The sequence below is a fragment of the Myodes glareolus genome, chromosome 1, assembly GCF_982192425.1.
Source record: "Myodes glareolus chromosome 1, mMyoGla1.1, whole genome shotgun sequence".
In the NCBI taxonomy this organism is placed as follows: Eukaryota; Metazoa; Chordata; class Mammalia; order Rodentia; family Cricetidae; genus Myodes; species Myodes glareolus.
This window is the reverse complement of record NC_142026.1, coordinates 28128503-28156162: the sequence shown is the minus strand read 5'-3', so window position 1 is coordinate 28156162 and position 27660 is coordinate 28128503. Positions and strand designations below refer to the sequence as shown.

Below are 27660 nucleotides of genomic sequence, written 5' to 3'. Positions count from 1 at the left end.
AAAAATTTTTTATTTATTATTTATTTTGGGAGAGGGAACACAGGACACGTGAGGAGGTCAGAGGACAGCCTGCAGGAGTTGGTCCTTCCCTTCTATCATCTGGGGACGAAACGCAGCTCATCAGGTCTGGTGGCAAGGGCCTTCATCCATTAGTCATTTCTCCAGCCCACTGGCAGTGACAGCTTAGATCACGGTGTCAGGGAGGTGTCGGCAGCCGAGCCGTGGCCCCCAAAGAGTTTCAGATCACATGCTTCTGAACCCAGGAGTACATTGCTGTAGGCGTGTTATCGGAGCCGTTCCTGTTAGGCTCTGGGCTCTGGCAGCCCTAACGAGCTGGGCTTGGTCAGCTGCCTTCGGTGGGGCTAGTAAAGATATGCACAACGGCAAAAACAAAGAAAGGAGATTGATTCAACGTGGCTGCAGTAGGAAGGGAAACAAATAAGCAGGCCCAGTGGGCACTCCAAGCCCTGAACCTATCTATGGGGTTCTGATTCAGCTTCAAACAGAGGGCAAGAGGTTACAAGCAGCCCTGGTCAAGAAGTGGTCCTGTCCATCACTCACTCATTGTTGTCGGCTCCAGTCTCTCCTGCAAGGTGGTCTGACTGTAAGGTCTCTCTTCCTGCGAGAAATACTAATTCCTTGGGGATCATTGTCTCAATAGTCTAGAGGGATAAGTGTCTCCTAAAATATCTTTTAAAATGGGGCTGGAGAGATCGGTGTGTGCGTGTGTGCGCACGCGCGCGCGCACACACACACACACACACACACACACACATACTTTAAAAAAGTTAAGTAGGTAAATGTGGAAAAAATAAAGGTCACCACAAAGCCTTATTTATTAAAATACAAATTAAATACCACTACATTCCCCCTTTTTGTCTAAAATATAAAAGGAAAGACTCTAACTAACGTAAGAAAAACTGTACACAATAAGAACAAAGACTATATACAATATACACAGGCAATAAGTCCATCAACAGTGTCTATTCCATTTGCATTTGATACATTCAGAGAAAATACCCCATATCTGTCTTATCTTGTGAGTCCAAAGTCTTATACTTAATTTACTTTCCATCATAACTTTCTTTCTGAGTCTGGTAAACTATAACTATAACTATCTAATCTTCAACTTCCTCAGAGACCTGAGAAGGAAATAATATTAACTGAGTAAGCAGGAAGCGCAACCAAGCGACTTCCAAAAAATGTGAAAAATGACAGAAGCATCAGGGGCTGACACCGTGAGCATGGATGACTATCTTAATAATTTTGTTTTTTTTAAGATTTATTCATTATGTATACAGTGTTCTGCCTGCATATACGCCTGCACAACAGAAGAGGACACTAGACCTCATTACGACCCTCCATGTGGCTGCTGGGAATTGAACTCAGGATCTTTGGAAGAACAGCCAGTGCTCTTAACCACTGATCCATCTCTCCAGCCTGACTTTGTTTATTCTAAAGGGTTTGGAATGCATGCCAGGGTCACCTGGCAGGCAAGAGTGGTTGTGACAAATGACTGTAGTCAGCCAGTTGGATCCGAAACCTTGAGGCTGGAGCTAAGGAGGAGAGGCAGCCCCCAGAAACAGGTGAGCGTGAGGAGCTGCTTCTCCAGGGCGAAGCAGCACACACAGTTGGCATGCTTTGAAGGGTATGATGTCAGACTTCCGGTCAGGATGGGAAAACTGCTGCGGTCGGGGTGTCCGACTTCTCACTATCTGCTTCTGCAGCACAAGGACATTCATTTCAGGGCGGGGTGGCCAGAGAAAGCCTTGCTGATATGGTGATGCTGAACCCACAAACAAATCCCACAACACAGGTGTTCCGCCTTAGCAGACGTCGACTGAGGGTCTAAAGTTCAGGAGCCTTCCTGAGGTCATCCACCTCGTAGGCAGGCAGTGACACAGAAGCTGAGAACGGTCGCTCTCCAGCTGTCTTCCGCCAATCCCCCACAGCTTAGTGTTGTTGGACCAGAGCTTTGGGGTCCGGGTTCCACAGCCTCCCAGGAACAAGCTGGTGCTGGGCTGAACGCTCCCTGCCCATCCTGTCTTGCAGTCACAAGTGGTAACATGCTGAACTCTGTTTTCTCACATTGAGAGCTGGGCTCTTGCCACTTACAGAAACGTCCGTTTTCCTGTGTCTGAGGTGATGAAGCGCCATGGCCAGCACTCAGTGTTGCCACCATCAAATGAACTCGCTCCACAGTTCACGCGCGGCACATAAGCCACTGGTCTTATGTGCTGGCACTGGTCTTGTGTGCCGGCACATAAGCGGCTGGTCTTCCCTTCCCTAAGGGAGTGAGTGCCTTAGAGAGTGAGGTCCCCATGGTTTGTGTATCCTCATGGGTTTGAGCTGGCTGGTGGGGGATCCTGAGCTAGTATAGAGGCGGCAACAGGCTGTGGGGTCCCCCCACCCCCACCCCTGCATGCCTCCTACAGAGGTGAAGGATTGTACTCTCTGTTGAGATGTGAAATCCAGAACCATAGAAAGCATGAGACATTCTCCCTAGAGAGGCCGAGGGTCAGCTCTGCCCTCTCTAGCTGGTGGCTGTACATGAACAAATTCTCTGACACGCTGGAAGCCCCAGCTTCTCCATCTGTAAAACGCTTAAACATGGGGGCTGGAGAGATGGCTCAGCAGTTAAGAGCGCCTCTTGCAGAGGACCCGAGTTCAGTTTTCAGCACCCACTGCAGCTCCAGGGGATCTGACACCTCTAGCTTTCTTGGGCATCTAAACTCCCATATACACACCTATATACAGTTGCACACATATACGTACAATTAAAAATAATAAATATAGCCATGTGTTTAGTCTCAGCACTCAGGAGGCAGAGGCAAGGAGATCTTTGTGAATTCCAGGTCAGCCTTGGTTGTGAGCCACCATGTGGTTGCTGGGAATTGAACTCAGGACCTTTGGAAGAGCAGCCAGTGCTCTTAACCTCTGAGCCATCTCTCCAGTCCCCTGAGACCCTGTCTTTGATTAAAAAAAAAAAGTGGTTTCTAGGAGGTTGTGGTACATGTCTTTAATCCCAGAACTCTGGAGGCAGAGGCAGGTGGATCTCTGAGACCTCTGAGATCTCTGAGTTCGAGGCCTGGTCTACAGAGTTCCAGGACAGCCAGAGCTACACAGAGAAACCCAGTCTTGAAAACTCAAAACGACTACAACACTGAAGCAGGCTGCAGCTACAGCTTTATTTGGTAGAGTGCCTGCCTAGCGTGCACAGAGGCCGGAGTTCCTCACATAAACTGGCCATGTGGACACACTAGGAATCTCAGCATTCCTGAAGGGAGGCAGGAGGGTCAGAAGCTTATCATCCTCAACTGCTTACAGCATATTAGAGGGCAGTCTGGGCATCACGAGACACTGTGCCTAGATAGGCATGCATAGAAGTAGGTAGGTAGGCGGGCAAGTGGGTAGGCAGATAGACAAGACCCTGTCTCCAGATATATGGGTAGGCAGACAGCTATACAGGTAAATATAAACTTAAAAAAATTAAGGTCACAGTTTCCTCCTAAGAACCCCCCAAACTGTATGTTTATACATACATTTTTTTTCTTTCTTTCCCTCCCTCCCTCCTTCCCTCCCTCCCTCCCTCCCTCCCTCCCTCCCTCCCTCCCTCCCTCCCTCCCTCCCTCCCTCCCTCCCTCCCTCCCTTCTTTCTTTCTTTCTTTCTTTCTTTCTTTCTTTCTTTCTGTCCCTGAGACAGGGTTGCTCTGTACAGCTTTGGCAATCCTGGAACTCACTTTGTAGACCAGGCTGGCCTTGATCTCAGACATCCACTGCCTCTGCCTCCCAAGCACTGGGATTAAATGGTATGTACCACCATTGCCCAGCAATGCTTAATTTTTAACTGTGGTAAAATGCACATGCATTTTCAGTGCCAACCATCAGAAGGTGTCGTTTTGCCTCATCTAGGGAAGGAACGACACTGAAGCAAGTGAAAACCACCTACTGGAGCCACAGAGATGCCTGTGGCAGAGGTGGGGCTAGTGCTGAGCTCCAGGGCCTGTCTCCAACCAATCCAGACACAGAGAAGCTGGTCGGCCAGTCTGGGAGCCAGCCCTCAATGGCTGCTGAGGCTGGCCAGGACTGGCACTGTGAGGCCATGCAGAGGATCAGCAGAAGATGGGGGGGGGCGGCGCGGACCCAGGCAGCGGGCACGGAGAGCTGTGCTCTCTAGTCCACCATGACAGGACGCCAGCCTGTACCGAAGCCCAGAGAAGAAGGCTGTTTTCCTGTGTCAAATGGGCTTTAGGTTAAGATTTGGATTTCGCCAGTGAACTGTGAGTCAGTTAGATCACCTCAAGGAATCAGGCTGGAACTCCTGTGCTCGGACTTAGCTAACTAAGCCTGAATTAAAAAAAGGATGACCTTCCCCCAGCAGGAAGTAATTCTGCTAGCTGGAGTCCTTTGGACTTGAACTGCTGGCCTTCCCTGAATCTCCTGCATGCAGTCCCTACCCCAGTCTGAACTCACTAACCCTCCATAATCACAGGATTCAACTCGGAAGGCAGAGGCAGGCAGATCTCTGTGAGTTCGAGATCAGCCTGATCTACAAATTGAGTTCCAGGACATCCAGAGCTGTTAGACACAGAGATGCACTGCCTTGGAAAAACAAACTCTCTCTCTCAGACACACATACCGTTGCTATCTTTTGGAAGAAACCTGACTCCCACTCTAAGAGTCACAGGGTGCTCTCTCTGCTTAGCAGAACATATCCCTTGCTGGGTCAGGAAGAGAGAAGCCTCAGGCAGGAGCTCTCTCTGGCTGACTCTTCCTACTAGTGATGGGGACTGTTGTCCTTCCCAGAACACCAGGGTGCCAGCCCTTGGCTTAGCAGGACCCATACCCAACAAAGCACTCCAAAGCTTGGTTGCTGCTGCAGGAGGAGGGTGTGCTGGCAGGGAGTGGTCACTGACTTCTGCAGGGGTGATGGAGAGGGCACTGCCAAAGGCAGAGCAGCCTCTGGGTTCCATCCCCCATGACAGGGAGCTAGCTGCCCAGAGCCAGAGCTGGAACCAGGAAATGACCCTGGATGGATAGAGGACAGCAGAGGGAACGGGAAAAGGAAGTCCAGGAGGGCACTCTGCCATGAGTTCCAGAAAGTCATTTGCTGCAGGAACACACGGGCAGTTTGACGCATGTGTTCATTGGGAGGTGCCCCAATATAGGCAAGGATTTATTAGGGTGCCACTTTATGTCAGTTCATCAGTGGGGATATTGTGTTGGCCGGAAAGAGCAATATAAGAGGCCAGGGAGATTGCCTCTGCACTTGTGTTTTGAGTGCTGCTGAGTCACCCCGGCAGCTGAGCACCCCGGCAGATGATGGCACGTCCTTTCCTTATGCAGGAAGCCACACAGGAGGTGGTCAGGTGTTGCTCTGTGCTCTGTGCTCTGTGGGTTTGGAACCCACTCTTGGTTGCTGCCACAGACACCTTGTCCTGGGAATAACGAGACCTAGACGAGGGTGAAGACAGGGTGCGGACCAGGAGAGGGGAAAATGTACCAGGTGAAGGCGGATAGGTCTAACATCCACCAAGGGTTCACACCTGTGCACACAAACACTCGGCTCTCCTGTCTGGCTATCCATGGCCTCTGATTCGAAAGAGTCATTTTTATCAGGATGTACAAAAATACTGTATCTTGAGCTGCCACATATCTGGTGGGGACACGTGAGGGAGAAAAAAGGAACACACATAAACTCTTTTCTCATATTTAAAAAGCAAAGTGGCGGGAGGGAGTGAATCTCTTTTATCTGAAATGCTTGGGGCTAGAAGTATTTTGGATTTAATTTTGAAACATTTTGGAACATATAGCTGCAATGAAATGTTTTGGGGACAGGATCCAAGTCTTTGGGGGCTGGCAGGGTTTCTCTATGTAGGCCAGGCTAACCTTGAACTCACAGATCCACCTGCCTCTGTTTCCCGAGTACAGGGATCAAAGGTGTGCGTTACCATACCTGGCCATGTAGGACCCAAGTCTCTCTCTTTTATGTCTATATGTGAGGGCCTGCGTGTATGTATGCACATGCACCACGTGCGTGCCTGGCCTGGTCATATAAGGCTTTCAGGTTCCACTGAAACTAGGGTTGCAGACTGTAGTGAGCTGCATGGGGTGGGTGCTGGAAAAAACGCCAGGTCCTCTGCTGGTAAAGTGCAAAGTTCCCAGAAAGAAGCCACACCTTTTACGGCACTTTCTACGGAGCTCATTAATTGCCTCGAGTGTCAGTGACTTTGGAGGTACTGGGGTATTAAAGGCAGGTCTAATACAGTTTCTCTTGGGTTATCTTCAGCCCTCGAAATAGCCATTCCTTGCCTGACTCCACATCTGACCTAACATCCTAGACAAATGGATGAAACTTTTGGGAACGCATAGTCAAAACTCTAGTTCCCACCCAGCAAAAGTCTGGGGAGTCACCAAACAGGATCTGAAGTCTATAGCGAGGTTACCTCCTGCATTGGAACCACCTCCTGTATGTTTACGACTTTCTTTGTTCTGTGACTATAAAAACACCATCAGACTGTCCACACTGGGACACTGAATTTAGGGTGATCTAAATCTGAGTTTCTGGCTCCATAATAAATTCTTATTCCCTCTGAGGTGAGCACTGTGTTTTACTGTCATAAACAACAAGTCCCCCGTCCCAGTACCACATCGTATTGCAGAAATTCATTTATGCTGCTGAGCATGGTGGCGCACACCTTTAATCCCAACACTAAGAGGCAGAGACAGGTGGTTCTCTACGGGTTCAAGGTCAGCCTGGTCTTCACACTGAGTTTTAGGTTAGCCAAGGCCACTCAGGTAGGCCCTGTCTCAAAGAACAACAAGAAATCATTTATGTTTCACATGTGCATTATATGAATATGCACAATATAACTTGAACATAATTTTACAGCTTTTAGAGACAGGCTCTCTTGCCAGGCTTAGTGACACATGCCTATAATTCCAGCACTCAGGATGCTAGGTTGGGAGGGTTGCAACAATCTTGAAGCCGGCCTGGGATATACAGTGAGACTCGGTCTCAAAACCAAGAAACAGACAACCACCACCACCAACAAAATCAAAAAATAAGCCCTGAGTATAGCTATGCAGTTCAAGCTAGCCTGTAACCTTTTTTGTTTTTTGGTGTGTGCATGCACACGGTGTATGTGTGCAAGTTTACGGATGCATGCAGGCACATGACTGCTTGGAGGCCAGAGGGTGAGAGCAGGTCTCTGTTCTATCCCTTCCACTTTATCCCCTGAATACAGGTCTCTCACTGAACCCGGAGCTCACAGGTGGGTTTTTTTTTTTTTTTTTTTTTTTTTTTTTTTTTTTTTTTTTTTTTTTTGCTACACTGGCTGGTTAGCAAGCCCCAGCAGTCCTGTCTTCTTCTCCCCGCCTCCCCAGCACCAGGGTATCAGTACACACAGTCACGCCTGCCTTGTGCGTGGGTGCTGGGGACCCAAACTCAGATCCCTATGGTTGTGTATGTTCTCTTTCTCCAGTCCCATCTGTGGCATTCTTGGTCTTCCTGTCTCTGCCTCCTATGTGCTCGGGTTACGTACTGTGATGTGACACACTGCTTCAACAGCATTTGAAACTCTTCTTAAAATAAGCCAGGTTGGGCTGGAGAGACGGCACCGGCTGCTCTTCCAGAGATCTTGAATTCATTTGCCAGCAACTGCAGGGTGGCTTACAAACCATCTGTAATGAGATCTGAAGCCCTCTTCTGGCCTGCAGCTATATGCATATGCAGAGCGCACACACATAAAATATAAATAAATAAAATAAAAAATAAGCCAGGTGTGGTTGGCAGCACACATTTCTAATCCCAGCATTTGGAAAGCTGAAGCATCAATACTGTCAACATCAAAGTCAGTGAGAACTTCAGAGTGGGCTGGAGGGACAGCTCATCAGGTAAAGTACCTGTCATGCAAGTGCGACTAGAGTTGGAATCCCTAGACAAATTTATAAAACCATAAATGCCACTGGGTAGTCACGGTGAACCACCTGTGATCCCTGTACACAGGAGACAGATGGAAATCAGCCGACTAGACTACCTGAATCAGTGAGCGCTGGATTCTACGAGACCCTGGAAACCAATCAAGGAAGCCAGCCGATGTCAGCTTCATGTCCGCAGAGGCAAATGCACAAATAAGAACCCGCATACACACTCGAGTGTGCCCCTGCCCCACCCCTCACTGCCCAACAACGAACAAGTTCTATTTACTATCAAGTCAGGGTTCAAAGGTTTCAGATTTGGGAGCATTTTGGACTTCAGTCTTTCAGATTGGGGGTGGGGGTTAGAATCTATTTATTAAATAATCATTTCCTGTCTACATAAGAAAGGTCCTGGGTCTGGGATTAGACATGTGCGCTCCATCTGTGAGATGCTCCCCTTTCACTCAGCCATGGGTGCTTTCTGGGTCTCACAGGGCCGCCTACAGACCGTGTGCCAGCACTGTGCCAACCTGTGGTGGCAGCCCTGAAGATGGTGGAAAGGCAGCTGCATTCAAGGTGATTTCCTTCCTGGGTGTTGACGCCTGAAAACCAGCCAGTGTTTAATGCAAGGAACGAGCAAGTGCCCTGTGTAGCTGGGACTGAGTGATAACTGGGGCAATGCCTCCACCAAAATGTATTCTCCTTGCTTACTCTGTCTTTTCAAACATGATATTTATTAGTTTTGTGTGCATGTGCATGGGTGAGAACGTACTGTGGCCCATGTGTGGGGGTCAATGATACTGTATGGGTGTCAGTTCACTCCTGCCATGTGGATTTTGGGGATCAAACTCAGATTGTTAGGCTTGGTAGCAGGGGCTTATATTCACAGATCCAACCTGCTGGCTCTGTTTTATTTTGTGAAGCTTGGAACAGGATCTTGCTATGTAGCCCAGGCTGGCCTTGAACTCACAGTCTGGTGCAACAATAGCTTTTTTTTTTTTTAATTTTTTTTTGGAGGGGGGCGGTGGTGACACACATCTTTAATTCCATAATTATTTTCCATAATTCCATAATTCCAATAAATGTATTTTAGAAGCCTGGTCATCCAGTGAGCTACCTGATGAGATGGACAGCTCCTCCTATATTGAACAGACATGGCAGAGGAATCACCCACTCTGGAGTGTGGCAGTTTATCGAGATAGAAGAGGACACCAGGGATCAGAGTGGAGACACCACTGTCCCCTGCCCCTGCCAGCCCTCACCCTATCTTATCCAGGCTTCCCTCTGCGTCACCACCACTTCAAAACCTAGTCCTGATTTTATCAGAGTTTGTTTTTTTTTTTTTTAACAAAAATAAAAAGAAAATAATAAAATAAAAGTCTGGTCATCAGTGTTTCCCAGTAACTTGATGCTGAGGATTTGAAGGAGCTGGCAGGAAGGGCTGGTAAGATAGCTCAGCAGGTAAATCAGATGCTTGCTGCTCAAGCTTGGGGACCTGAGTTCAAACCCCGGAAAGAACACAGTGGTTGTCCTCTGATACGCACATACCATGGCCCACCTTCCAGCTGCACTTATACAAACTGATTATGGATTTTTAAGAAAGGAAAGGAAAAGCTTTTACACGGGAGAGAAAGGGGGAATAGTGAGGCTGGAACTTTATTTTTGGTTCCCCAAAAGCAATGTTATAAAGCAAGGCAGGGTGCTGCAAAGTCCTGGAAAGGAGCCTGCGTGGCAACTGTGTCCAAAAACCCCAGGAGCTGGGCCAACGGGGCAGTGCTATCATTCCGTGTGTCCAGGGCTGTGGCTGCCCAGACACCCCACTCTTCCGGGATGAGGCACCGTCCCTACCCCAGAGGCAAACATTCCCCGCCAAGGCTGTGCAGATAGCCTGGCCTTTTCTCTGTCTTTAATGTCCATCTAACGTGCTTTCTGACAGCCAGGAATGGGGACACGGCGGCAGCCACCCATGTGTGCCGTGTCTAAGGATGGTGAGAATCACATGGCCATGGGACAGTGCCGTTGGCGCCTTGAGTGTGCGAGAGGGCTGTGGCTGCCTGGAGCCTGTGGTCAGGGGTGTGACCTGTCTTTGTGGTCAGGTAGGAGGGAAGGGTGCCTGGCTGAGATCCACAAAGAGACTGAGCTGAGGTCAGCCCTGCAAACAAGAGGTTGGGAGCCGGCAAACAGTATTCCCTGCATGGTCAGTGTGGGGGGTGGGGGGTGGGGCAGCGTGTCCACTTCCCACTTTCCACCCTATTCTTCCTCATGTGGAACCCCTACACTTCAAAAGAGCTCAATTCTGTGACTGACCCCAAGATGAAGGCACCTAAGAGTTCAGCTCCGAGGGGCATTGGAGGACCAGCTGGGTGTAGTGGGGAGGTTCCCAGGAGAGCTTTGTGGTGGTGCCCCGCCACTGTGAGAATGGCTATTTTTAGGGAAAGGGCTGTCTTGAGTGGTGAGCTTCGGAAATGAGCTCAGCATTTACAGGAAGAAAGAGGCCCCAGCACAGGAAGGGCAGACTTGGCAGAGCTGAAGAGAGGAGAGGGCCCCTGTGGTGAGGCAGCAAGCAGGCAAAGTGAGGAGGCTGTGGCTGACTTTGATCCTTACCCTCACTATAGGAATCCCAGAGCCAAGGAGCCCGAGCTCTCCTCCAAGAAGTGGGAGAAGGGCCATGGCAGACTGGCTAGTGAGGGAGAGCTACACACACTACAGGGAAGGGGCTTCTGTTGACTCTAGATACCACTGAGGTGTGTGTGTGTGTGTGTGTGTGTGTGTGTGTGTGTGTAGGGGTTCCTGCAGGTACTACTGGGGGTGTGCTCACTGAAGATGTGGATGGCAGCACCTCCCAGTCTTTTAGGAAGGTTGGTCACGGAAGGCTCTCGTAAGAGGCTACTGCCTCATTCCTCTGATGCAGAGTCCAAGAGCGCATGCCCCTTCAGCACCTTCGAGTTTCATTTCAGTGCTAGAGACTGGATTCTCCCTCTTGAGGTTGCGCTGCCTGCAGGGCAGGTGTGACCAGAGGGTTGGAGGGCCCAGAGAGGACAAGGGAGGCCCCTCCCTGAGGTTTCTGCAAGTCTGAAAGGGCTGCTGAGACCCTCAGACAGGTGCTTTTAGACTATGAAAGACAGCGATCCACTGAGGACCTGTCTGTGCTCATCTTGGGTAGAGAAAGGGAAAAACGTCTGTCTTGTTCCAGGGACCGGTTTCTGTCTGTGGAAGCTGACCCCTGTCCGAGCACTTACTGTCACTCTCGATCTGTCTCCCTCCATGCCCAACCTTCTGTAAAAGCAAAGAGCCTGCTGCCGTGCATCACTCCTCTTAAGCACTCCCAGCAGGTTTCCTTCCCTTCCTTTCTTCATTCCCCCCCTCCATCTTTCCCTCTCTCTCTCTCTCTCTCCCTCCCTCCTCTTCTCTCCCCTCCCCTCCCCTCCCCTCCCCTTTTTTTGTGATAAAGTCTTCCCATGCAGCCCAGGCTGGCTTCAAACTCCTGATTGCCCTGCTTTAGCTTCTGATCATGGGTGCTAGGATCATGGATGTCCACTATTAGGCTTGGCTTCTTGGCAATTCTTCAAACTATGCACTTAGAGGCTGGTGGATCTGAGTTTGAGTGGGTCTGAGTGATACCTAGGCCAGCCAAGGCTACACAGTGAAGCCCTGTCTCAAAAGCAAACCAAGGGGCTGGAGAGATGGCTCAGCAGCTAAGAGCATTGGCTGCTCTTCCAGAGGTCCTGGGTTCATTCCCAGCACCCACATGGTGGCTCAGAATCACCTGTTGTGGGACCTGATGCCCCTTCTGTCATGCAGGTAAACATGCAGAACACTCAAATATAAAATATAACTAAATTTTAAAAAATCCAAAACCAACAGAGTAAACATACAACCGTCTGTTGACAACAAAGGCTCTCAGGCAGCATGTCCCCACTGTCCCTCAGCTCGGACACACTCATGGGCCACAGGTACTCCCATCATGTTTCAGGGCCCAGAGAAGTCTCTTTCACTTTTCTTGGGATATAGGAGTCCTCTAAAACACCGTGTATCAGCCAAGCAGAGGCGGCACACACTTCTAATCCCAGCAGTTGGGAGGCAGAAGCAGGAGGATCTCTTGGGTTCGAGGCCAGCCTGGTTGAGTAGCAGGATAGCCCAGGCTACATAGGGAAACCCTGCCTCAAAAAAAGATTCTGTCTATTAGCCTGTGGGGCTGATTCTAGGCACCTGATGTCTAAGTGGGGGTACCAGGACTCACAACATCCAACAGCCTACCTGGTGGTATGTCCACTGCTTGGGTCCTGGATCACGTCCTTTGGCCAACTCGGGGCTGCTGTGGGAATCAACCGAGGTTCTTCTTGATGTCCAGCTAGTAACCAATCTTTTGGCGTGGGATCCATAACTGCTGGGGAGAAGACAGGAACTCAGTACACACCTGCCCTGGAGCCCTCTAGAAGACAGAGTCCAGTACACACCTGCCCTGGAGCCCCCTAGGAGAAGACAGAGCCCAGTGCACACTTGCCCTGGAACCCCCTAGGAGAAGACAGGGCCCAGTACACACCTGCCCTGGAACCCTCTAGGAGAGGAAAGGATCCAGTACACACCTGCCCTGGAGCCCCCTGGGAGAGGACAGGGCCCAATACACACCTGCCCTGGAGCCCCCTAGAATGTTCTTTCCTGGGCTGGGCTATACAACCATAGAAGACTCACCCCCAAGCCTACACGTGCTGGCTCCCAGGCCCTGATCTTCACAGACCTGTGCTTATTAGCCCTGTAGTTTGGGATCTTGTGGGCAAGGGGCACAGTATGAGAGATGCTGCCCCTTCCTGTGCAGTCCCCAGTCTTCTCTCTGCCTCTGGGGAAGCCAGTCAATCAATAGTCATGGGACTCTGTCCCTGGGTCTGTGCACATCTCCACACAAAGCTGGGAGGCACAGTTTTTGTTTTGTTTTTTGAGACAGGGTTTTCTCTGTGTAACAACCCTAGCTGTCCTGGAAGTAGATCTTGTAGACCAGGCTGCCTCGAACTCACAGAGATCCGCCTGCCTCTGCTTCCCGAGTACTGGGATCAAAGGCTTGCGCCATCACTGCCCAGTGGCATGTTTGTCTATTCCAAACAAACATAACTAGGTCTCCTGTCCTTGGAATTGCTAAGTCTGGCAGCTTTGTATTTAAGATAGAAATAGAGCTGGCACTCAGTTGTCTGAGGAGACACCACGAGTGTGGACCCTCGGCGTGCTCACAGGAGGGTAAGCAAGTGGTCACTGGCACGGTCAGGCTGCCAGGACCCCTGGACATTATGCTGAGCTTCTGTGGGGGCCTGGAGACAGGCCCATGTTGTCTCCGTTCCAGTCCTATGCCCATCTTCTGCCCAGTCACTGGTAGGGTGGTACTATGACAGGGTCTGGGCTCTTGCTGCTCCCTTGACCCAAACTTCTTTCTCGTCTCCACCTCTGTCCACACCCGAGGTGTGACTATTCAATCTTTCCTTTCCTCTCTCTCTCTCCTTTTGAGACAGGGTTTCTCTGTGTAACAGCCCTAGCTATAGATCTTGTAGACCAGGCTGGCCTCGAACTCACAGGTCCACCTGTCTTTGCCTCCTAGTGCTGGATTAAAGGTGTGCGCCACCACGACTTAGTCAGTCTTTTTCATTTTCTCTTCTTAGTTCTACACTAAGTATAAAGGAACCTGTCCTGCATTTCCTTTCAAATCGAGACCAAGAAGTTTTTATTGACCCAAACAAGAAATTCATTTCCGATATGGAACCTAAAGAGTAGTTTTGTTGCCAGTCTATCCGGGCCTAGAATTTTCGGCTTCTGACTCCCTTCTCTGAGGGGCCAGGGTAGGGCTTGTCTGCAGTCTCTGAGGGGCCAGTGTGCTAGAACTAGGACCAGGGGACAAAGGCACAGCCTATTGCATATGATCTGAGTGGACGCTCGCCCAGGCACTGGCTCTACACGGGAAAACCTCCACTCACAGCTTTCCAAGGTTACCACCAGGGCAGGAAAGACCTCTAGGTCCTGGACTTCCTGAGGTCATGGTCCGGGGCCAGCACAATGACAGCAGGAGAGAGGAACAATGGTGAGCTCCCTGGAGCCGCTGCCGAGACTTTTGTTCCATCCTTCCTGTGATGGTTAATCTTTGTTGTTCGTCATTTATTCTTTCATGGGTGCATGTGTGCGCCTGAGTGTATGCGTGTGTACCATGTGAACGCAGGAGCCTTCAGAAGCCAGAAAGAGGCATCCAGCCCCCTGGAACTGGAGTTTACAGGGGGTTGTGAGCCATCATGTGGATGCTGGGAATCCAAGCCATCTAAGCCCGTCCAGTTTTGTTTTTGTTTTTTTGAGACCGGTTCTCCCAGGCCTGAAACTCACTATGTAGACCAGGCTAACCTTGACCTGCCTGTCTAGGGCTGATATTAAAGATATGTATCACCACACTAAGCTGATGGTTAGTTTCTTTCTTTTTTCTTTTTCTTTTTTAGTTTCATAAGATTTGTTTATTCTTACTTTATGTGTATGAATGTTTGCCTACATTTATGCAAGTTTACCACATGTGCACCTGGCCCCCAAGGCCAGAAGAAGGTGTTGGATCCCTTAGAACTGGAGCTACAGACAACTGTGAGCCAAACCTAGGTCCTCTGCAAGAGAAGCAAGTGCTCTTAACCACTGAGTGATCTTTCCAGCCCCTCTTCTTATATTTTAGTTGCCAAAAGCCTTTTATTGAATGGATAGTTATAGAGGTTATAAAATTTAAAATGCTTTTCCCACTTTTGACAACTGACGCCTCTCAGAATATAGTTCTATTGACACATAGCTTTGTGTTTTCGTAATCCCATAAAGCCATGATGCCTGATATTTCGGTTCACATTCAAGGGCCTGCTCACAAGTGGAAGGTCCCATGTGAAGTCACCCATGGATAACTGCATGTCTGCTCATGAAGTTCTCAGGCTCAACTCCCACAGGCTGCAAAGTAGAGTGTATGGGCTTGTGATTCAACCTATTCCTGTCTCAGTGCACAAAGTGGATGCTGTTACCTGGACTTAAAATGAAGGTTCTGCCTTGCTGAGCGGGTTTCCTTGGAAATCAAAATGTGGGCCAGCTACTGCCCGCCACAGGCTCTGACGGCTTCCCAAAAAAAGCATGTTGGACTTTATGTGGGGGCTCTGTCCTGAGGAGGAAATTTCTTCACCTCTTTTCATTCAACACAGAGACAAAGTTTCACTGTGTAGCCCTGGCTGTCCTGGAACTGGCTCCACAGACCAGGCAGGCCTCGAACTCAAGAGATGTGCCTGCCTCTGCCTCCCGAGTGCTGGCTCACCACTGCCTAGCTCTGATGGTGAGTTTTATTACCAACTTGGCAGAGTCTAGAATCCCGTGGGAAACGAGTCCCAATGCCGGCGTGTCTAGATCAGGTTGGCGTGTGGGTGGAACCATTCCCTGGACAGGCTATCCTGGTTGGTATAAGGATGCAGAAAAGAGGTGAACACTGGCATGCATGCATACTGACGGCCCTCTGCTCTTGCACGTGGGTGTGATGTGACTGGTTGCTTCCAGTTCCTGCTGCCTTGATTTCCCCACAACGATGGTTTGTAATCAGAAACTGTGAGCCAAATAGGCCCTTTTCCCCTTCAGTTGCTTTTGCCCAGGTATTTTATCGTGGCAGCCAAGGCTGCCCACTTCTCTTGTCCTTCTCCCAGCACAGGCCACACTGTAGATTCTGGGGCCCCACCTAAGAAAAATGGGCCCATGGACAGAGCCACCAGCACACACAAGCAGCTACCGGGACAGACACACTGGACAGGGGTGCCTCGTCCGTAGTGAGTCTATTTCAGACAGTGCTGGGCACCTGAACTCTGCATCTGCTCATTCTGTGTGATTTTTTTTTTTTTAAAAAGGTGAGCTCTCAGGACGCAGCCACAACTGGACCTGAAACCCACTTGCTATGTAGGTCAGTCTAGCCTTGAACTTGCTGCAACCCTCTTCCTCTGCTTCTGAGTACTGGGAATACAGGACCTAACTGGTGTGCGGTCGAAACTCATGTTATGTGTTGGTGACTGGGGAAGAACTTTCCTCAGGCCGACTAGTATCCAGTGGGAAGAAATAAAACAGTAGACAAGATGGGGGCAGGGAGAGCTCAAACTATCATTCCCTCAGGCCAGCGCTGATGAGTGCTAGATTCTCCTTAGACCCCCATAAGAAGGGGCAGCAGTCAGTGGATTAATTGACGTTAGTGTACTCAGGGGCTGGGTGGCTGTGGATGGGCCAGGATTAAAGAATGGTAGAGGAGAGGTGAGGTCTACACCAGGCATAGAACAAATGCAAACCAAATGCCTCAGCATCGGAGGCCTGGCTAGCAGATGGTGATGGAGACGGACACGGAAGTGGGAGGCAGCGGAGAGAGCCTGGGACCCAGACTGGCCAAGTAATCAGGTGGGTTAAGGAGCTGACACTTGGAAGACCATCCCAGCACTTGGAGCAGGCTAGCAGGGTGTGCTCATCCGGGAGAAATGGCTGCCCCAGGGTCTGGTGTGCAGCTGCTGCTATACTAGGCGGAGGCCCTGGGAACTTCTAACTACCAAAGCAGAGTGCCCCATGGAATTCATGGAAGAAACTGGAATCTGTTAGGGCTGAAACGAATTCACATTCGCTCGCTTTCTTTCTCCATCTGTCTCTCTCCTGCTGCCTCACCTTCCTGGACAGGATCTGTGTAGACCAGGTTGTCTTGGAACTTACTGTCCTCCTGCCTTCGCCTGTGGAGTGTCCTGGGATGACACACGAGCACCACTACACCCTTAGTCAATATCAATATTGATTGTGGCAGCTGCCACCGGTGCCACCTCGCCATTTCTACGCACAAGCTCAAGCACCCTGAACCCTAACAGCACAATGACTCTATCTGAAAGACAGGAAGGGGTGCTGGGGATGTGGCTCAGTGGTAAGGTACTTTCCTGGCATGTATGAGGATCTCAGAACAAAGTACATCCCAAGAGACCTCATCCTCCGCATCAGCAGGACCAGTAGACGCCCTGGATGGCCCAGCCCATCCCTCACAGTGACATCATACTTAGTGAGACTTACAACGAAGTTCAAATGCAAGCCAAATAAACCAAATAACCACTGGCCAGTGACTTGGCAAAAACCTCTGAAGCTGCCCATAACCATCACCGCAAGCCATAGGGACCTCCCTTGGGCTCAGTCACTAGCTGGTTCCTCAGTGTCTGGGCACAGGAACCTTTGACAGATCAGGTCCTCCTGAGATCTCATTTGCTATTCTGTGGCTTTTCCTACTGGAATGGAGGTTAGAGTCTCATCTGGCAATCACAATCCTTGCAATTTCCTTCTGAAAATTAAAAAAAGAAATACTCTGTATACTTCTGATCCAAATGCTCTTTTCTCCCCTCTGGCATCTAAAGTATACTTTCAAGCCTCACCAGTTTCTGTTTAACTCCACTGACTGGGTCCTTTAAACTACATCCTGGCCCCAGGGCTGTTTGTGTGTCTAGCTGCACATTCTGATGCCATGGAGCCTGCAGACACATGACTGTACCCTCAGCATGAGCCTCGGGAGTGCTGGAACCTGGTCATACTGTATTGGGATGGTTTAGATAAGGTTTGGGAATGTCCCCTGAGGTTCATTTGGCAGTGCAGAGGTGGTGACACCTGTAGATGTCAGGTCTAGGGCATGGGGATTAGGTCATGAAGGTCTCGCCTCCTAGGGGAGGGTGCTGATGCAATTATGCTGGGAATCTCATTGGTTCCCTCAAAAATGAATTGCCATGAAAACAAAAGAGTCAGCCTGGCGCCTCTTGGATGCTGGCTTGTTTTCTGGAAGACCCATACGCTCTGGGTCTTTTGTATGCACGCCCATCATAGTGCCATTGACCATGCTGTGACAACCAAGGAGGCCCTCGTGAGAGGCTGAAACAATGGGGACACTGGGTCTTAAATCTCCAGTTTCCTAAACTGTGAACTAAGTTAACTTAGCTTAAAGTACCCAGCCCCAGGGGCTGCAGAAAGAGTTCAGTTGGTAAAGTATTTGTTCTGAAAACATGAAGACTGAGTTCGGTGCCCAGCACCCACAGACACACCAGGGCATGGTAGTGTGCACGTGATCCCAGTACCCGGGAGGTAGAAACAACGACCTTTGGGGCTGGAATCAGTGGGCTCCAGAATCAGGGAGAGACCTTGCCTCAAAAAAACAAGGTGGGGAGAGACAGAGAAAGACACCCAATGTTAACCCCTGGCACACACAAAATGAAACACCCAGTCATAGGCATTTTGTTATAGCCATGGAAAGTGGACTAAGACAGAGAGCAAACTGAGCTGGCTACACCGAAGTCTCCTATTAAACCAATTTCCAGGAGCTGCTAGATCTGAGCAGTAGACACACTGCTTCAGCGGGATCTGGGAGACAAGCCCGGCACCCCTCTGTCAGTGTGGACTTCCGTGATCCAGAATGCGGCTGAGGCCAGGCGGCTTCCTAGGAGCGGACATGCACCAGCTGTTACTTCACTTGGATTCTTGAACCTGGGAGCTCAGGCATGGTTCTGCAGCCACAGTGTTCTTACATGAAGAGGATGTGCCACGCCCAGCAGCACCAGGTTTGCCCTTTTTGTGGCTGTCTGACTGAGTAGCTGGTAGGGCCTGCAGGCAGCTATGTCTGGCTTGTTGGGCATTCTGGGGAGAAACGAGATGGTCGCCCAGCCTGCAGAAAAACATGAAACAAAACAAAACACTAAGTACAGATAGCAGGGAGGCAGCTGAGGCGGAGTCTCTCGCTGATCCTAGAGCCCACTGATCCAGCGAGACCGGCTGGCTTGGTGGCATCACAGAGAGATGCCGGAGGTGGCTGTGCCTGGGATTCTTTTGGGAAACGGAAATTTTAAAACATTTTGTTAGTTTTGCCTTCTGAAGTTAAACAGTGTTACACTTATTTAGCGTGTGCCTGTCCTGTGTGCCCACCCCAAGGCACATGCACGGAGGTCAGAAGGTTGCTTGGAGCAGTTGATTCTCATGGCTTCATCTGAGAAGCTCCTGACCGAACTCAGATCATCAGGCTTGGTGGTGGGCAAGCACCTTTACTCGCCACCGGACCAGCTTACCTGCCAGCTTTGTCTTTTAAAGATAGGCTCTCAAGTAGCCTAGGCTGGCCTTGAACTCATCACGTAGCTGAGAACTGCCTTGAACTTCTGACCTTCCTACCTCCCTCCCCTAAGTGCTGGGGTGAGAAGCAGAGCCACCACCTGGATAAACCACCTTGTTTGTGTGTTTTATTTTGTTTTTGAAACAAGGCTTCTCTGTGTAGCTCTGGCTGTTCTGAAATGCACTCTGTAGACCAGGCTGGCCTCAAACTCACTGAGATCCTCCTGCCTCTGCCTTCTGAGTGCTGGGATTAAGATCTGTGCCACCACTGCCTGGCTCTGCAGTACCTTTTTAAAGTGTAGTGACAGAGGCCAGCAGGACCTGTGAGGTGGCAGCTGTACTTCATGCCGGCTAATCCTCTTGTGACTTCACGGCACTCCAAGGGTAGCACGCGTGGAACACACCAGTCCGTCTCAAGAGCTGTGGGTTGCTCAAGGCCCCTTGCATTTCCACCAAACAAGGCACAGAGCACTTCTCCAAGGATAAGGTTAACTGTGACATCCTGTCACGTCAGCCCTGAACAGAGGCAGGCAAGCTCACAGCTGAGACAAGCAATGCCTGTTGCTGTACTGGCCCCATGTTAAAGAGATGGATGGCAATTTCTGGTCTAGCCTTGACATGCCATACTCAGGTGTGACAAGAGAAAGATCGGGGAGAGCCGGCCCTGAGAGACAGGCAAGCACTCTGGGGGCTCTGTGCGTCATCCTGGACAGACAGGTCTCTAGCTGTGTGTGTGACAGAGCACTCACTGCAGCAAGCAGACACTGGTCATGGACTCAGCAGGGCCTTAGTGAGTCACAGATCGATGACAACTACGCCTGCCTAGGGTCACATACGGGGAAAATGACTGTCAATCAGTATCAGCTCCTACGGTTCAACAGAGACCAGGAGACAGAGAGCCGTGCTGGAGAGACTTCTCAACATGGTGCTGAACCTGCAGTGAGTTGGAGGTGGGCCATTCAGCATCTAGTTCTGAGCTGGAGTTTTCTTGGGGGCCAGGGAGGGAAGAAAGGGGGCAAGTTAAAGAGGACCAAGAAAGATGTTTAGATTTGAATCCTGAGAGAGACGAGGAGCCAAATAAAGCACAATCCTTCTGTGTTAGGAGGATTCCTCTATAGTGAACTTTTACTTATGTTTTAATAAATAAAGCTTGCCTGAAGATCAGAGGGTAAAACTAAGCCTCTTAGAGGCCAGGCAGTGGAGTCACACACCTTCAATCCCAGGATCTGGGGGACAGAGGCAGATGGGTCTCTGTGGGTTCAAGGTCACCCTGGGCTACACAAGATCAGTGTAGAAAAAGATCCTGGTGGTGGTGGCTCACACCAGCACTAAAGGGAATATAAGGCAGGAGGAGACAGGGACTCAGGGCTCAGTCTGCAGCCGCCCAGCCTTGGTAAAGGTAAGACTTCTCTAGTGGCTTGGCTGTTTTGCTTTTCTGATCTTCAGCCTGAACCCCAATATCTGTCTCTGGGTTTTTATTCTTTGTGTTACATCCCTCTGTGGTCCTGGTGGGTATGGGATAGCGGGAGAGAAGGGTGGAAGGTCAGGAGGGAAAGGTGGCTCTGGTGAAGGCCCAGAGGCCAGAGCGCAGAGGCAAGAGTGAAGGGTGGGTTCTGGCTGGGCTGTTGCAAAGGTCCATGTCAGTCCCTGAGGTACCGGCTGAGGCTGCCATGCTGACCCTGCAGACATTGGCTGGGGTGCTCTGAGACACATCTATCTGTAAGTCCAAGTTGGGTTGGGGTGCTATCAGTGAGTAGGATGGGGTGAAGACCCCAGCCTGGGGCTCTAGACCCTGTCCAGAACCCAGCACACAGGAGGAAGTTGGGTTATGGCAGAAGGCCAGCCCACTGTGTCAGGGACAAGGGTGGAACAGTCACTGGGAGGGAGCTGGGTTAGAAACTGTGAGAGTGCAGAGGGCCCTGAGGGTGCTAAGAGCTGGGAACTGTAAAGTCACTTGTGATCTTTGATATCACTGAGCATCCAGGAGGAAGTTCAGACTGGTGCAAGAAGTCAGAGAGCACCTAAGTGTACAGGAGGTTAAAGGAAGGAGATGCTGGGGAGGGATAGAAAGGGGCATTAAGTGTCGAGATGGAGCAGAGGGCCTCCAGAATCCAGAAAGGTTAGTTAGGCCGAAGTGGAGAGGAGCCATCTCTGCGAGGCACAGCCAAGACAAGGCTGAGAGAGGGTGGAGTCGTGTGCCTATGTTTACCTCAGCCTTTCCGTTCTTGATAAAACTCGATAGTGCTTATCAAGAAAAAAATTAGGTAATACAAAGGATGTGTAGAACAGCCCCAATCACAATATCCGCAGTGACCACTTCACAGTTAAATCGGTGTTTTAAAAACTGGCTGCGAATGCCGCTCAGTTGGTACGCAGCCTGCCTGGCAGACAGGAGGCCCTGGGATCAATCTCCAGCATTGCCTTAACCAGGCATGCTGGCACAGGCCTCTGACCTGGCACTTGGGAGGGGGAGGCAAGAGAACAGACCCATGAAGGACATCCTCACATAAATACAAGTTCCAGGCCAGTCTGGGCTACCTGAGACCTTGTCTCATTGTGGTGTATGTCTTTAAGACCAGTCCTAGCGAGGCAGAGACAGGTGGATCTCTGCGAATTCAAGGCCAGCATAGTCTACACAGTAAGTTCCAAGCCAGCCAGGGCCGTATAGTGAGAACCTGAATAAAAAACAGGGCAGGCACCACCACACTTGTTTTGTTTTGCTTTCTATTTCTTAAGGAGAGAAAAAACAAAAGGCAAATATATACTTCAAAGAACCTGGACCAACGGGCCAGTTTGGCTCTTTACAGCTGGCCCGTCACCCCACTCTACAGTTTGCTTTTGCATTTGACACCATTATCATCACACTGTGAGGATCTCCCGTGTCATCAACTATTCTTAATGCTCCTACGTATTACCAATACTGTTCATGACCATAGCCTGGTAGCCAGCCTTCTCTACTGGGCATGGCGATAGTTCATCATAATCAATACGGTAACAAGTACCCAGTGCGGGTCTGGAAATTACAGGGTAGAGCCAGTGACCCAGAGAGCACCAGCCTCTTGAATCTGTGAAACACACATTAACTAAGTGTCTCCAGGAGGGCTAAGATTCTGGATTTATCTGGACGCAATGCAGGGTTACCAAGGGGCTGGTGGTTGTGAGCAGAGTCAGATTCCTTGAGTGTGAATCCAAGAAGCAGAGGTAGGAATTCTAACGATCGCACCATCCCTCAGGGCCCTCAGGGGCTGCAGGTTTTCTGAACATTGTCACAGCTTAGGTCACACTGAGCAGATCTTTCCATGTCTTTTCTTGTTACAGGATTTGTTCTGAGTGCTTCTGAGGGTAGGCGTCACAGCTCACTTATTTTTGGGTCCCCAGGACTGGACTTTGGGTCCATCAGTCATAGAAATGAAAACAACGTTGAACTTGGAGGTGGTGGGGTGGTACATACCTGTATTCCTAGCACTCAAGGGGTTGAGGCAGAAGGACAGTGAGTTTGAGGCCAGCCTGATTCACTACCCTTTTGGCAGAGGGACTTGGGGGTAGCCACTGCTTCCTGGAGGGAGGGATGGCAGATCCAGGGGTGCTGGAAAAGCACGCCCAAGGACAGGTCACTGAATGGACAGTGCCCCTTGGTCAGTGTTAAATTTGTTAGATCCATGGTCACCTCTGACTGAAATGTCCTTACAGCATGGCTGCCTTGCTGTGAAGCCAGGGCTTTAATTATTTTCTAAAAATTGAAGATTGTTTTCTTTCCCATGCCCAACAGACATTTCATCAGTCCCTCTTGCTGTTCTGTCCCAAGGGACCATTTGAAACTGGGCTGACCAGTACTCATCTCTCGCTATATTCCAGACCAAAGCACAAACCCCTCAACTGTAAGTGAGGCACTGGAGGGCAAGGAAGGCATGCTGACACAGTTCCCACCACGGTATGCTTGGGGGTGTGGTCAAGTGGTTTCCTACCTAGTCATCACAGCGTGTGCACATACTTATGGGGACAGTGTGACATTTCAATACACAGACGATACACCATCACACCAGGGCAACCGGCACAACTAAGAGGGTGTTCTTATTCTTAGGAGGTTTATGCTGAGGGTCTGGAACCTTCTTTTAAACAGTTCAGTAAGAAAAAAAAAAACCAAAAATGAAGAAACAAAGAGCTGCATAAGCCAGGTATGGCAGTATAGGACTGTGAGGCTGTCCCTCGGCCACACAGCAAGTTCAAGGCCAGCGTGGACCATGTGATACAAAAGGAAGACCAGGCTTGGTGGTGCACACCTTCGATCCCAGCCCTAGAGAGGCAGAAGCAGATGAATCTCTGGCTAGCCTGCTTTACGTAGTAAGTTCTAGGTCAGTCAGTGATTCATAGTGAGACCTTGTCTCAACAAACAAAATATAAAACAAGCGTCTGGAAGGCCGAGTGTAGTAGCACAAGCCTTTAATCCCAGCACCCTGTGAGTTTGAGGCCAACCTGGGCTACATAGTGAGTTCCAGGGTACCTGGAGCTACGTAGTGAGACCCTATCTTGAAAAAACCAAACAAACAAGGGTCGGGCGAGTTAGTGCTCACCGCTCTATCAGAGGATCAGGATTAGCGCCCATGTCGGGTGGTCGCAATCCCTCGAAAACCCCAAAAACCAGAGGATCAGCTGCTTTTTTCTAGTCTCCGCGAGCACCCCCACCTACACATAAGACGTGAATCTCTTAAAACAGGACAAGCATGCTTGTAAAGGCTGTGTTATACACATAGAGAGCTAGAGAGTGAGAGAAAAGGCGACGTGAACGCTCGAATCCCTTCAGTGGGGTGTTCTCTCAGCTCTATGCAGGCTGTGTGCGAGAGAGAAAAGGACACAATCTGTGTATCAAAAATTAAAAATAAAAACCGAGAAACAGAAGCACAAGGGAGCTAACCAAGCAGACCTCAGAGCACTAACCTATGGTGTGGGCTGGGAAATGTCACCTGGCAAATTCCAGGTGTGTAATAAAGCTTGGCAAGAGCAGGCGTGGACACTGGCGTCCCGGTAGCTGTGGCACGGAGCTCACACGGACAGGTATTTCCACCCTTTTGGCTGCTAAGTGCCTTCTGGTTTATCATAAGGTTACCGCACAGAACAACTGGAAATAATCAAACTGTCCAGCGATAGGGGCTAAGGAAAACATGGTGTGGCTATTAGGATAAGGCCACTGACGGCCGAGTGGGGAACTGGAGGCTCCCAGCCAGCGCTCTGGTGCCGTTCCTGCACACCTGGAGGAATGTTTTCCCGGTTTAGGAAAAGTCAGGGCAGACAAATCCCAGAAGGGACTGGCAGCTCAGCCCCAAGCCTTTTAGGAGGCCCGGAGGCCCAGGTGACCTGACTGAAGTTTTATTTTTCTGTCAAGAGGTAGAAACCAGGCTGCAGAGAATGCACAGTGCCTGGCAGCTAGAAAACGCACATGGCGGCTTTCCCTATCTGTTTTCCCTGTGCTGGGGATAGAACCCAGGGTTCATGGATGCCCCCCTCCCCCGCCACACAGCTGCTCTCCACTAAAACAGCTGTGAAACTCCAATCCCAGCACTGGGCCTGGTGCTGAATGAACACCAGAGGAACAAACGCCAGGGCAGGAGTTCAAACTGATTGAACCCGCCATGGCTCAGTAGCTTTCTTCTGAAATGACCCTGGCCAGCAGTGGTCTTTGGAGGTGGCCCTAGGGTTTTATCAAGTCACACACTTCTGGAAGAAACCTAAGTGTGTATGGGGATATAGGACCTCACTTGATTTTCCTCCAAAACTCCTCAAGAGATAAACAAGGAGAAATGCTTTCCAGTAAGAACACTTTATTGTGCACTTTAGTATATATTACACAGCAGTTAACCAAAGCAGAGCTTAAGAAAATAGACTCCCATTTCCTGTATCCCAAACTTACACTGGGCACCCTGTCCTGTGGCCGCCAGGAGTGACAGGCCGCCTCAGGGGCTCATCCCCACTCCACTGCACGCTGGTCAGGCCTTTCCGTCGCGCCTTCCCAGTGTTGGTCATGATCTGGTGGAAGTAAGAAACAGGTTTGAAACAGTGTGTCCCAGCTACCCAGAAGCTGAGTGGACGAAAGGGGAGAGGTTTCCAGGGACCTGAACTTATGTGAGCCAGGCCGAAGGACACCTGTATTCCTACCACTTAGGAGGCAGGAAGATCAGAATTCAGTTATATAGCAAGTTTGAGGCTAGCCTGGGCTACATGAAATTCTGTGTTAAAAATAAGTGGGAGTGGGGTGAGGGGGATGGTGTGAGATCAGAGCTCAGATCCCAGCACCTACATAAAAGCAGACATAGTGTCTAGCTTGAAATCCTAGCTGAGAAATACAGACCAGGACACCTGGGTACACAGGCTAGGGAGAGTAGCCAGATCCCAGAGCTCTGGGTTTGGTGAGAGAGACTGCCTCAGTTTCCTCTCTCCATAGGTGGGGCAGGAAAGGAAGACATGTGACATGTAGTGTCGACTTGTGACCTCCACATGCACACATACTATATGAACACACATATGTGCACACACACTATATGAACACACATATGTGCACACACACCACATGCCAAAAAAAGAAAAAGGAAAACCTAGAAACAATAATGAAAACCAAATAAGAGCCAGGCGGTGGTGGCGCACGCCTTTAATCCCAGCACTCGGGAGGCAGAGGCAGGTGGATCTCTGTTAGTTCGAGGCCAGCCTGGTCTACAAGAGCTAGTTCCAGGACAGGCTCCAAAGCCACAGAGAAACCCTGTCTCAAAAACCAAAAAAAAAAAAAAAAAAAAAAGAAAAGAAAACCAAATAAACAAAAGGGGCTACAGTGAGAGGGTCTGCGCTCCAGCTCTGCGGGAGCACACACGTTATGAGAGGAGAGAAGCCTTTCCAGCTCTGCATACAATCACATGTAGCAGCATAAAACTTAAAAAGACACAGGGAAAAAAAACAGGCAAGAACAGTAGTTACTGTAGGCTTTGAAGAGAACTGAATTTTTAAAGGTGAGAAGGGGAGGAAAATCAGGCAGGTTCAATTTAAAAAAAAATATCAACATTTTAACCAGGTGTAGGGGTATAAACCTGTATAAAGCCAGCACCCGGGAGGGAGGCAGAGACAGTGTATCTCTGAAGGCTAAGGGATGGCCTGATCTACACCCTCTCTGCTATGCTAGCCACAATTTGGGCTATCCCAAGGAGCTGAGAAACATATCCAGTTTAAGGCTAGCCTGGGCTACTTAGTGAGACTGAAACAAAACCAGGAGTTAAACTACTAGATAAGGGGCCAGTGCCACAAAGACTTCTTCACGCCGAGTCTGAGGCTCCTGCTGGCTCGCTGTTTCGTGGGAGCCCACCCTTCCCAGGGCCTCCCATGGGGTCAGATAATAAATCACATATTTGTGTTTCAGATGCTTGAAAACAGGACCCAGCAATGCACCTGCCACACAGTGCAGGGACCATTCACTAGCCCGTCCTATAGGTCAGAGCTGCCCTCCTGTCTGCTGGGCCTGCACAAGGACACCCAGGGACTTCTCAGTGGCCCTGTCTGAGCTGCACCTGTTGATTAGGATGTGCTTTTCAAGCTGGATTCCAAGGAAATGCCTGGGGAGCTTCGGAGATTGGCAAAGGGTGTGGCTGTACCTCTAGACCAAAAACAGCTCCCATTTGGATTACAGATGGAGGCTCTGCCTAAAGGAAGGTTCTCCCAGGGCAAAATGTGTTTTTAACCATGATAAAAGCAATGTAGCATATGACTTACACAGTCTACCCAGGTGGTAAAGGTTGGCCAGCCCAAGCGTATGGGGGCACGCCTAGAATCCCAGCACTAGGGAGGCCAAGGCTGGGGCATCTCAAGTGCCAGGCCAGACTGGGCTGTATGGTAAGAGCCTGCCTCAAAAAATTAACAACAAAACAAAACAAAAAACTAAACAAACTGGGCAGTGGTGGTACACATCTTTAACTCTAGCACTTGGGAGGCAGAGACAGGTGGATCTTTGTGAGTTCAAGGCCAGCCTGGTCTACAAAGTGAGTTATAGGATGGCCAGAGCTGTTACACAGAGAAACCCTAACTCAAACACACACACACACACACACACACACACACACACACACACACACACACCCCAAATAAAAAAAAAAGAGAAATTACAGAATCTGTCTGTCTGTGGTGGTTTGAAAAAAATGCCCCCATAGGCTCATAGGAGAGGCACTATTAGGAGGTGTGGCCTTGATGGAGGAAGTGTGTCACAGGGGTGGGCTTTGGGGTCTCAGATGCTCAAGCCTGGCCAATGTGTGTCAGTCTCTTTCTGCTGCCTGTGGGTCAAGACATTGAACTCTCAGCTCCCCCCCAGCACCATGTCTGATTGTATGCCGCCATACTTTCTGCCATGCTGATAATGGGCTAAACCTCTGAAAAGCAAGTCAACTCTAACAAAGTGTTTTCCTTTATAAGAGTTGCCATGATCATGGTGTTTCTTCACAGCACTAGAAACCCTAAGACTGATTATCTATCTCTATCAATCCATCTATCATCTCTCAATCTCTCTATCTCTCTATCAATCATGTATGTATGCATGTATGTATGCATGTATGTATTATGTGTTTGTCTGTCTGTCTGTCTGTCTCAGCA

The 27660-nt window shown here is 49.8% G+C and overlaps 1 protein-coding gene across 5 annotated transcripts in view; it reads right to left on the bottom strand.

Moving 5' to 3' along the window:
* Armc9 (armadillo repeat containing 9) overlaps window positions 1–27660 on the bottom strand; it is a 132996-nt gene that overhangs the window by 5209 nt on the left and 100127 nt on the right. For 2 of the 5 annotated variants that reach the window (XM_048428890.3, XM_048428893.3), the window contains exons 21-23: window positions 24950–25065; window positions 18471–18607; window positions 12178–12304 (exon numbers count right to left, since the gene is read on the bottom strand). In XM_048428890.3, the coding sequence (XP_048284847.3) occupies window positions 12178–12304; window positions 18471–18607; window positions 24950–25065 (380 nt within the window). Of the gene's footprint in view, window positions 1–109; window positions 363–12177; window positions 12305–18157; window positions 18608–24843; window positions 25066–27660 lie in introns of those variants that run through there. The other 3 variants (XM_087905067.1, XM_085697290.2, XM_085697292.2) reach the window with 3 other exon arrangements.